This window comes from Pleurodeles waltl, chromosome 6 (assembly GCF_031143425.1).
Source record: "Pleurodeles waltl isolate 20211129_DDA chromosome 6, aPleWal1.hap1.20221129, whole genome shotgun sequence".
In the NCBI taxonomy this organism is placed as follows: domain Eukaryota; kingdom Metazoa; phylum Chordata; class Amphibia; order Caudata; family Salamandridae; genus Pleurodeles; species Pleurodeles waltl.
Genome location: NC_090445.1, coordinates 7,228,008 through 7,240,204, shown reverse-complemented (window position 1 = coordinate 7,240,204; position 12,197 = coordinate 7,228,008). Strand labels below are relative to the sequence as shown.

The window sequence follows — 12,197 nt, the reverse complement described above, 5'->3', positions numbered from 1 at the left end:
AGCTGTGTGAGGTAAACCAGACACCATCCAGAGCAGTGTGAGGCACACAGGACACCATCCAGAGCAGTGTGAGGCACACAACAGACCACAAGGCTATGGGAGGTATGTGGTATCTGGTACTGTGACTGAGCTGTACTGAAACCTTTCTTTGTTTGCAGACAAGCTGTTCTATATCTACACGTCCGGCACAACTGGGATGCCCAAAGCTGCTATAGTGGTGCACAGCAGGTGAGCAGGTGCTGGGGGTCCTGGAGAGTACTTGGGGGTTTGATCAGGGTGGGAAGGGGTGATCGATGCAAGAGCATGAGCCTTGTATAGGGGAGCACAGGTGGAGCGGGTGGGAAGAGGAGACCTGCTGGGGGGTAAAAGCACTCACATGATACAAGGGAGGTCTCTAAGAGTGAAGGGGAGAGGTCAGTCACTCCTGCGGATGCTCTGGTCTCCGTCTCCAGCTGTCACTCTTACCTATCTCCTCGTGCCCTCTCTCTCTACACCCTCTTATCTACCTCATCTTGGCCTCACTCTCCCTCTGTCTAGAGCTGTCTCTCTTATCTCTATCCCTGTCTGTCTAAGGCTGCCACTCTCCTTTACCTTATATTGGACACTCTCACCCTTTCTATCTACAGCTGTCATTCTTGTCCACTTCATTGTGATCTCTTTTTCTCTCTGTCTACAGGTGTCTCTCATATCCTCCTCATCTTGGCCTGCCTCTCTCCCCCTCTGTCTACTGCTGTCCTATCTCTGTCTACAGCTGTCTATATCTACCTCACATGACATCTCTGTCCCTCTCTATCGACAGCTGTCTCTTATCAACCTCGTCTCGGCCTGTCTCTCTCCCTCTCTGTCTACAGATGTCTCTGTTATCTCCCTCATCTAGGCTATCTCTTTCCTTCTTTTTCTACAGATGTCTCTTATCTCCCTCCTCTAGGCTATCTCTTTCCTTCTCTTTCTACAGATGTCTCTCTTATCTCCCTCATCTAGGCTATCTCTTTCATTCTGTCTACAGATGTCTCTCTTATCTCCCTCATCTACAGATGTCTCTCTTATCTACCTCATCTAGGCTATCTCTTTCCTTCTTTCTACGGATGTCTCTCTTATCTACCTCATCTAAGCTATCTCTTTCCTTCTGTCTACAGATGTCTCGCTTATCTCCCTCATCTAGGCTATCTCTTTCCTTCTGTCTACAGATGTCTCTCTTATCTCCCTCATCTACAGATGTCTCTCTTATCTACCTCATCTAGGCTATCTCTTTCCTTCTGTCTACGGATGTCTCTCTTATCTACCTCATCTAAGCTATCTCTTTCCTTCTGTCTACAGATGTCTCTCTTATCTACCTCATCTTGGACTCTCTCCCTCTTTCTACAGCTGTCACTCTTATCCTCCTCATCCTGGCCTTTTTCTGTCCCTCTCTGTCAACAGCTGCCACTTTCGCCTACCTCCTGTGGGTCCACTCATTTTACCTTCCCTTGCTCTCTACATCTGTCTCCTTGATGTCTCTCTCTTTCTTACACACGCACTGTTCTCCCTTGGGGTCTTTGTCCTTCACTTTTCTCTCTAAAGCACATCATTCCTCCCGTCACCCTATCCTTGCTGACTCCTTCTCTGCCCTTCGGCTGCAGGTATTACCGCATGGCTGCCCTGGTGTACCATGGGTTTGGTATGACGTCTGATGACGTGGTGTACGACTGTCTCCCTCTGTATCACTCGGCAGGTAAGTGCAGCCTAACACCAGAGGTGGTTTCACCGTACTGTTGACTGAGTTGGTATGGGGGCTCCTTTCCAATGTGGCAGGTACTTTGGTTTTGTGGTGAGTGATGGCAAAACCTCACTAAGGGCTATTTTGTCCAGTTGGTCCTGGCTGAGGTTGTCATGTGTGTGCCTAGGGGTGTGTGGCTTTGGCTCACCCTGTTAGCTTGGATGACTTGATGGTAATCCATTGTTTATATGGTGGTTGTTTTCCAAAATGGATTATTTTCCACTAGCTATTCTGAAGGATAATAGCTGGCAGCCCAGACTGAAGTGGATAGAGTAATTCTTTAACGGCATTAGCGCTGAGCATTGATTATCATCATTGTATCACCCTGAATGAAATGGTTTGGTCAAAAGGCTTAATCGTACCATAATGGATGACTTCAGGGTGGTTTGTATCTTCTGGATGTGGCTGGAACAAGCAGTGAAAGAGGCTGGTGCTGCAAACAAAGTTTCCTAGTCCTGTGACAGGTCTGGTGTCTTTTGAAACACTGCGTAGAAGGAATCGTGGCACTATGCTATGTGAAGTTTGGCTTGTTCATTCTCACAAGGTTAGGATTCATGATTGTGCTGTGAGTGTTTGTATTGCAGATTTGCTGCTGAACAGCAAGAGCAAATTATATTGTCCTCCAAAATTATGGTGATTGGGTATGTAATGTATAACTGAAATACCTTCATATGTTTCTATTCCTGTGAGGATCACAGGATGTCTGTGCACTACTGCTCGAACAGCAGATGTGCGCCTGTCTGTACTTGTGCTCAAGTCTGCCTGCTTCGTGCTCTTTGTTTCAATCCAGTTGAGCAAGAGTTGAAATGTAGTGTCTGGAATGTTGACTTGTTTCCTGGGTGGATGTGTGGGGTAGATCTTGTGTTTTGTTATTCAGAATGAGCAGTTGTTCATGCTATTCAAGTCAGAGCCAGTTTAGGGACCAAAGAGAAAGCAGGGGGTACTGGGCCTCATCTGTTGGGGTTGAGACCCGTTACTGCTGATGTCCCAGAGCTTGACTAATACAGCACTGCAAACTCTAGAAGTACACACTTTCCGCACATGAATCTCAGGGCAGCGAGGGTGAGCAGTCCAAGGCTTCTCAAGGAGGTGTGTGAGAGGTAGAGACTACAACTGAGACACTTAATGCAACATACAATAAATGCATCCAGCCCACTGCCTTTCTTTAAAGCAGACGAGAAGTACTTTTATTACACAACAAAATGTATTACTTCACAAGGTATGGTAGTCAAGTACAGGGTTCTAATATGAGTATTACGGAGTTATAATCACAGAGAATAACTGGCTGAGATTATGGAACCCGTGCAAGCTCACTATGGTGTGAGTCCTTCCTGGTTCTGTAACCTGTAAGTCATTCCACTTGTGCTAAATGTTCTTTTAGGGCTTCAGTGTGTAAAGAGGAAAAATAACAATTTAACTTAACAGAAGCAACAAAGTCCATGTTCTGATTTACTTGGTTGGTTTACCTGTAGTATCGGGTGCTCGGGAATCTTCAGTGAGGCTTACAGCAAGTAGAGGCAAGGCTCTCTAAACTGAAGCACCCAAAAGATGCATAAAGAAGTGTGAAGAGAGACTTTACCTGGCTATCATCAGCCTTCTGGAATATCACTCTAGGAAGACATAAGTCTGACCCGCCTCAAATATTGCCTCTGCACAACAAAAGGCAATCCCTTCCCACTTGCACACCTGTGATCAGCCAAATGTCAGTGCTGCAGAAGGGAGGACCAGTCGGCCCTTGCTAACAAAGGTCATTGCTGCATTTCTAAAGCAGCCTTGTCTTCACCCTTCCTCACTTTAGAGTCCGAGGCTACACCCTTCTAATCTGTAATGCGACAATACACTATCACTGTCTGGGGAGGTTGTACCACAACCTCCGTCTCGTTCTAAGCTTTATCTGGGGCATCCAAAACGGACCCCACTGATCTCTGCAACCATACATTCACAACAAGCAAGGAGTATGTCTGCCACTCACCATACCTAAACCAGGCACAGGCTAGGCACATGGGATGTCTGCACCAGGTCTAAGTATTTCATCCAAGTGGAACTTTACTCGAGGGGCCTGTAAGCGCCACATCTGCAACTAAACCACAAAAGTGGTCTGTTTAGTGATGATCAGAATAAGGGTTCTCTGCTACCACAGCCTAATGTGTGCGTCCCGGGACACGGACACTAGTCCCATGTGGACCCGAGAGCCAGGCCTCGGAGCCACGCCCTGAGTCTCATGGTGAGACCAGATGAGAAATTAATGGATTCAAAAGTCTTGTTCAGCGAAAGCGTGTGGCTGTCCTGAGATGAGAGGAACATCTGATGCTTGCCCTCTGGATGTGCTGGGTCAGATCTGATTGAGCCCTTGGGTTAATTGAGGACCATCTGATGCTCGCCCTCTGGCTGTGCAGGTTCAGACTTGATTGAGTCCTGTGGATGTTCGAGGACTATCTGATGCTCGCCCTCTGGCTGTGCAGGCTCAGATCTGATTGACTGAGTCCTGCGGTTATTTGAGGACCATCTGATGCTTGCCCTCTGGCTGTGTAGACTCATACCTGATTGAGTCCTATAATTTTTCGAGGACCATCTGATTCTCATCCTTCGGCTGTGAAAGCTCATGCCTGATTGAGTCCTGTGGTTATTTAAGGACCATCTGATGCTCGCCTTCTGCTGTGCAGGCTCAGACCTGATTGACTCCTGTGGTTATTCGAGGACCATCTGATGCTCGCCCTCTGGCTGTGCAGGCTCAGGCCTGATTGAGGCATGTGATCATTCAAGGGCTAGCTGATGCTCACCCTCTGGCTGTGCAGGCTCAGATCTGATTGAGACATGTGATCATTCAAGGGCTAGCTGATGCTTTTTTGTGGTTTTTCCAGGGCCATCTGATGCTCGCCCTCTGCTGTCCAGGCTCAGACCAGGCTGCGTCCTCTAGTTATTCTAGGTCAACTTATTTGCTGGTTCTTCTGCAAGGAATCCTTCTGCAGAGGCTGGCACAGTCTGCTTCTGGCACAGCACCTTTGGTCTGCCAAACCCTGATGCTGCATGAGATCAGCCTGGTACCCCGTGACCCAGAACTAACTATTTAGATGTACCTGTCCAAGGAGCGGAGTAGAAATGCCAGGTGTTTCAGGAAGTCCTCCTGGTTCACCAATCAGGATGAAGAGCGCTGTCTCTCGAGACCTCAGGGACTGATCATGAGAAAACAAGATGCTTTGCTGCAGCGTGATTGGCTGCAGCTGGGGTTATAGGCTTTCTCCTTAAAGCAGTCTTTCTGTGTTTGGGAATTTGCCAGAGAGGATGCTGTGGTTTCTTTTGGGGGGATTCTGTGATTGTCTGACAGAGGGCACTGAAGCTGACTCTCCTGGTGCCTGTGTCTCTTGTGGTGACTGCTTGGGTTTCATGATGGTTGCTGGGGTAACTCGTGTGGGTGTTTTTTGTCGTGACTTTTAAAGTGACTCAATAAGTGGTTGCAAGTGTGTTTTTGTGGGTGCTGGATGTGCCTGATGTCTTTGGGGCGCCATGAGAGACATCCACGGTGTGGGTGCTGGGTGTGTCGCATGTCACAGTGACACCATGAGAGACATCCAAGGTGTGGGTGCTGGGTGTGTCTCATGTCACTGGGGCACCATGAGAGACATCCACGGTGTGGATGCTGGGTGTGTCTCATGTCACTGGGGCATCATGTCACTGGGGCACCATGAGAGACATCCACGGTGTGGATGCTGGGTGTGTCTCATGTCACTGGGGCACCATGAGAGACATCCACGGTGTGGGTGCTGGGTGTGTCTCATGTCACTGGCCCACCACAATAGACATCCGTGGCGTGGGTGTGTCTGATGTCACTGGGGCACCATGAGAGACATCCACGGTGTGGGTGCTGGGTGTGTCTCATGTCACTGGGGCATCATGTCACTGGGGCACCATGAGAGACATCCACGGTGTGGATGCTGGGTGTGTCTCATGTCACTGGGGCACCATGAGAGACATCCACGGTGTGGGTGCTGGGTGTGTCTCATGTCACTGGCCCACCACAAGAGACATCCGTGGCGTGGGTGTGTCTGATGTCACTGGGGCACCATGAGAGACATCCACGGTGTGGATGCTGGGTGTGTCTCATGTCACTGGGGCACCATGAGAGACATCCACGGTGTGGATGCTGGGTATGTGTCATGTCACTGTGACACCATGAGAGACATCCACGGTGTGGGTGCTGGGTGTGTCTCATGTCACTGGGGCACCATGAGAGACATCCACGGTGTGGATGCTGGGTGTGTCTCATGTCACTGGGGCATCATGTCACTGGGGCACCATGAGAGACATCCACGGTGTGGATGCTGGGTGTGTCTCATGTCACTGGGGCACCATGAGAGACATCCACGGTGTGGGTGCTGGGTGTGTCTCATGTCACTGGCCCACCACAATAGACATCCGTGGCGTGGGTGTGTCTGATGTCACTGGGGCACCATGAGAGACATCCACGGTGTGGGTGCTGGGTGTGTCTCATGTCACTGGGGCATCATGTCACTGGGGCACCATGAGAGACATCCACGGTGTGGATGCTGGGTGTGTCTCATGTCACTGGGGCACCATGAGAGACATCCACGGTGTGGGTGCTGGGTGTGTCTCATGTCACTGGCCCACCACAAGAGACATCCGTGGCGTGGGTGTGTCTGATGTCACTGGGGCACCATGAGAGACATCCACGGTGTGGGTGCTGGGTATGTGTCATGTCACTGTGACCACATGAGAGTCATCTATGGTGTGGGTGCTGGGTGTGTGTCATGTCACTGGGACACCATGAGAGACATCCACAGCGTGCGTGCTGGGTATGTCTCATGTCACTGTGACACCATGAGAGACATCTACGGCGTGGGTGCTGGGTGTGTCTCATGTCACTGGGGCTCAATGACAGACATCCACGGTGTGGGTGCTGGGTGTGTGTCATGTCACTGTGACACCATGAGAGACATCCACGGCGTGGGTGCTGGGTATGTGTCATGTCACTGGCCCACCACAAGAGACATGCGTGGCGTGGGTGTGTCTCATGTCACTGGGGCTCAATGAGAGACATCCACGGCGTGGGTGCTGGGTGTGTCTCATGTCACTATGACACCATGAGAGACATCTACGGCGTGGGTGCTGGGTATCTGTCATGTCACTGTGACACCATGAGAGACATCCACGGTGTGGGTGTGTCTCATGTCGCTGGGGCACCATGAGAGACATCCACGGCGTGGGTGCTGGGTGTGTCTCATGTCGCTGGGGCACCATGAGAGACATCCACGGCGTGGGTGCTGGGTGTGTCTCATGTCACTATGACACCATGAGAGACATCTACGGCGTGGGTGCTGGGTATGTGTCATGTCACTGTGACACCATGAGAGACATCCACGGTGTGGGTGTGTCTCATGTCGCTGGGGCACCATGAGAGACATCCACGGCGTGGGTGCTGGGTGTGTCTCATGTCACTATGACACTATGAGAGACATCCACGGCGTGGATGCTGGGTGTGTCTCATGTCACTGTGACACCATGAGGAACATCCAAGGTGTGGGTGCTGGGTGTGTCTCATGTCACTGGGGCACCATGAGAGACATCCACGGTGTGGATGCTGGGTGTGTCTCATGTCGCTGGAACACCATGAGAGACATCGACGGCGTGGGTGCTGGGTGTGTCTCATGTCACTGGCCCACCACAAGAGACATCCGTGGCGTGGGTGTGTCTGATGTCACTGGGGCACCATGAGAGACATCCACGGTGTGGATGCTGGGTATGTGTCATGTCACTGTGACCACATGAGAGTCATCTATGGTGTGGGTGCTGGGTGTGTGTCATGTCACTGGGACACCATGAGAGACATCCACAGCGTGTGTGCTGGGTATGTCTCATGTCACTGTGACACCATGAGAGACATCTACGGCGTGGGTGCTGGGTGTGTCTCATGTCACTGGGGCTCAATGACAGACATCCACGGTGTGGGTGCTGGGTGTGTGTCATGTCACTGTGACACCATGAGAGACATCCACGGCGTGGGTGCTGGGTATGTGTCATGTCACTGGCCCACCACAAGAGACATGCGTGGCGTGGGTGTGTCTCATGTCACTGGGGCTCAATGACAGACATCCACGGTGTGGATGCTGGGTGTGTCTCATGTCCCTGGGGCACCATGAGAGACATCCACGGCGTGGGTGCTGGGTGTGTCTCATGTCACTGACCCACCACAAGAGACATCTGTGGCGTGGGTGTGTCTCATGTCACTGGGGCTAAATGACAGACATCCACGGTGTGGGTGCTGGGTGTGTCTCATGTCACTGGGGCACCATGAGAGACATCCACGGTGAGAGACATCCACGGTGTGGATGCTGGGTGTGTCTCATGTCGCTGGGGCACCATGAGAGACATCCACGGCGTGGGTGCTGGGTGTGTCTCATGTCGCTGGGGCACCATTAGAGACATCCACGGCGTTGGTGCTGGGTGTGTCTCATGTCGCTGGGGCACCATGAGAGACATCCACGGCGTGGGTGCTGGGTGTGTCTCATGTCACTGTGACACTATGAGAGACATCCACGGCGTGGATGCTGGGTGTGTCTCATGTCACTGTGACACCATGAGAGACATCCAAGGTGTGGGTGCTGGGTGTGTCATGTCACTGGGGCACCATGAGAGACATCCACGGCGTGGGTGCTGGGTGTGTCTCATGTCACTATGACACTATGAGAGACATCCACGGCGTGGGTGCTGGGTGTGTCTCATGTCACTGGCCCACCACAAGAGACATCCGTGGCGTAGGTGTGTCTGATGTCACTGGGGCACCATGAGAGACATCCACGGTGTGGATGCTGGATATGTGTCATGTCACTGTGACACCATGAGAGACATCCACGGTGTGGGTGCTGGGTGTGTCTCATGTCGCTGGGGCACCACAAGAGACATCCGTGGCGTGGGTGTGTCTGATGTCACTGGGGCACCATGAGAGACATCCACGGTGTGGGTGCTGGGCGTGTGTCATGTCACTGGGACACCATGAGAGACATCCACAGCGTGCGTGCTGGGTATGTCTCATGTCACTGTGACACCATGAGAGACATCCACGGCGTGGGTGCTGGTTGTGTCTCATGTCACTGTCCCACCACAAGAGACATCCACGGCGTGGCTGCTGGGTGTGTCTCATGTCACTGGGGCTGAATGACAGACATCCACGGCGTGGGTGCCGGGTGTGTCTCATGTCGCTGGGACACCATGAGAGACATCCACGGCGTGGGTGCTGGGTGTGTCTCATGTCGCTGGGACACCATGAGAGACATCCACGGCGTAGGTGCTGGGTATGTTTCATGTCACTAGGGCTCAATGACAGACATCCACGGCGTGGGTGCTGGGTGTGTCTCATGTCACTGGGGCTCAATGACAGACATCCACGGTGTGGGTGCTGGGTGTGTCTCATGTAACTGGGGCACCATGACAGACATCCACGGCGTGGGTGCTGGGTGTTTTTCATGTCATGGGACACCATGAGAGACATCAAGGGCGTGGGTATTGGGTGTGTCTGATGTCACTGGGGCACCATGACAGACATCCACAGCGTGCGTGCAGGGTGTTTCTCATGTAGCTGGGGCACCATGACAGACATCCACGGTGTGGGTGCTGGGTGTGTCTCGTGTCATGGGACACCATGAGAGACATCAAGGGCGTGGGTATTGGGTGTGTCTGATGTCACTGGGGCACCATGACAGACATCCACGACGTGGGTGCTAGGTGTGTTAATGTCGCTGTGACCTCATGAGACACCCTTGGTGCGAGTGCTGTGTGTCATGTCGCCGGGGCACAATGAGACACACAGCGTGGGTGCTGGGGGCATCTCGTGTCACTGGGGTACTTGAAGCTCAGTGTGTTCTCTTGCACTCTTACATTTATGGCTCAGTGAGCTGCTCGTATCTTCTCTCTTTAGGGTGCTAGGATAGTGCTTGGTGTTGTAGGGACCCTCTTCTAGGAGCTCTGAGCTCCGGATCTCGCCTGACCATGTGTGTTCATCCCCAGCCTTGACAGATGCCCTCTCTGCCTACAGGTAACATCGTGGGCATCGGGCAGTGCCTCCTGAACGGCCTCACCGTGGTGATCAGGAGGAAGTTCTCCGCCTCCGCCTTCTGGGATGACTGTGTCAAGTACAACTGTACGGTGAGTGAGTGCACAACTGGGGGTTCAGTGAATGAGGTGCAACCCGGGCACTGGGAGTAATGAGCCACTCTCCTGGGGCACTGTGAGGGAGGCATCACTGGGGGGACGGTCAGTGAGGAGGGCATCAGTGCATGGTGAGTGAGGAGTGACTAGGCATGCAGTGAGTGAGGGCACAACTTGGGGTTCAGTGAATGAGGTGTGACCCGGGGCACTGGGGGTAATGAGCACTCGCCCGGGCCACTGTGAGGGAGGCGTCACTGGGGGGGGGACGGTCAGTGAGGAGTGTATCAGGGCCTGGTGAGTGAGGAGTGACTAGGCGTGCAGTGAGTGAGGGCACAACTCGGGGTTCAGTGAATGCGGTGCGACCCGGGGCACTGGGAGTAATGAGCACTCGCCCGGGGCACTGTGAAGTAGGCATCACTGGGGGGACGGTCAGTGAGGAGTGCATCAGTGTATCAGTGCATGGTGAGTGAGGAGTGACTAGGCGTGCAGTGAGTGAGGGGCATTTTGGGGCACAGTCAGTGAGAACAGACTAAGGTAAGGTAAGTGAGGGTCGTAACTTTGCGGTTCAGTGAGTAAGGGGTAACTTCGAGTAACTAGGAGCACAGCGACTTGGGGCCAATAAGTGATGCAGGGTAACAGTGAGTGAAGGTCGGTGAGTGAGTGCTCAGTGAGTGAGGGATGCACGGCGTACATTAAGTGAGGGTAATAAGGGGCACTGAAAGTGAGGAGTGATTTAGGGTACACTGTCTCTCCCTCTTTGTGTCCCTCACTCTTCATGTCCCTCAGTGTGGGCCTCTGGTCCTTCCTCTCTCTTCATGTCCCTCAGGTTAGGCCCCTGGTCCTCCCTCTCTCCTCATGTCCCTCGGTTTAGGCCTCTGGTCCTCCCTCTCGCCTCATGTCCCTCAGTGTGGGCCTCTGGTCCTCCCTCTCTCCTCCTGTCTCTCAGTGTAGGCATCTGGTCCTCTCTCACTTCTCATGTCCCAAAGTGTAGACCTCTGCTCGTCGCTCTTTGTGTCCCTCACTCCTCATATCCCTCCTTGTATGCCTCTGGTTATCCCTCTGTGTCCCTCACGCCTCATGTCTCTCCTTGTAGGCCTCTGGTCCTCCCTCTTTGTGTCCCTCACTCCACATGTCCCTCAATATAGGCCTCTGGTCCTCCCTCTTTGTGTCACTCACTCCTCATGTCCCTCATTGTAGGTCTCTGGTCCTCCCTCTGTGTGTCCCTCAATCCTCATGTCCCTCTTCGTAGGCCTCTGGTCCTCTTGCTGTGCCCCTCAATCCTCAAGTCCCTCCTTGTAGGCCTCTGGTCCTCCCTCTGTGTCCCTCAATCTTCATGTCCCTCCTTGTAGACCTCTGGTCTTCCCTCTTTGTGTCCCTCACTCCTCATGTCCCTCTTTGTAGGCCCCTGGTCCTCCTGCTGTGCCCCTCATTCCTCAAGTCCCTCCTTGTAGACCTCTGGTCCTCCCTCTGTGTCCCTCAATCCTCATGTCCCTCAGTGTAGGGCTCTGGTCCTCCCTCTTTGTGTCCCTCAGTCCTTATGTCCCTCCTTGTAGGCCTCTGGTTCTCCCTCTCTCCTCATGTCCGTCAGTTTAGGTCTCTGGTCCTCCCTCTCTTCTCATGTTCCTCTGTGTGGGCCTCTGGTCCTCCCTCTCTCCTCATGTCCCTCATTGTTGGCCTCTGGACCTCCCTCATTCCTCATGTCCCTCAGTGTGGGCCTCTGGTCCTCCCTCTCTCCTCATGTACCTCAGTGTAGGCCTCTGGTCCTTCTTCTCTCCTCATGTCCCTCAGTGTGGGCCTCTTGTCCTCCCTTTCTCCTCATGTCCCTCAGTGTGGGCCTCTGGTCCTCCCTCTCTACTCATGTCCCTCAGTGTAGGCCTCTGTTCCTCCCTCACTCCTCATGTCCCTCCTTGTAGCCCTCTGGTCCTCCCTCTCCCCTCATGTCTCTCAGTGTGGGCCTCTGGTCCTCCCTCTCTCCTCATGGCCCCCAGTGTAGGTCTATGGTCCTCCCTCTCTCCATGTCCCTCCTTGTAGGTCTCTGGTCCTCCCGTTATCCTCATGTCCCTCAGTGTGGGCCTCTAGTCCTCCCTCTTTCCTCATGTCCCTCCTTTTAGGCCTCTGGTCCTCCCTCATGTCACTCAGTGTAGGTCTCTGGTCCTCCATCATTCCTCATGTCCCTCGCTGTGGGCCTATGGTCTTCCCTCTCTCCTCATGTCCCTCAGTGTGGGCCTCTGGTCCTCCCTCATTCCTCATGTCCCTCAGTGTGGGCCTCTGGTCCTCCCTC

General features: G+C 53.1%; 1 protein-coding gene across 2 annotated transcripts in view; it reads left to right on the top strand.

The window, feature by feature from the left end:
- Nucleotides 1–12,197, top strand: part of SLC27A4 (solute carrier family 27 member 4) — a 216,662-nt gene that overhangs the window by 143,075 nt on the left and 61,390 nt on the right. For both annotated transcript variants that reach the window (XM_069236970.1, XM_069236971.1), the window contains exons 5-7: nt 159–228; nt 1,620–1,711; nt 9,804–9,913. In XM_069236970.1, the coding sequence (XP_069093071.1) occupies nt 159–228; nt 1,620–1,711; nt 9,804–9,913 (272 nt within the window). The remainder of the gene's footprint in view (nt 1–158; nt 229–1,619; nt 1,712–9,803; nt 9,914–12,197) is intronic.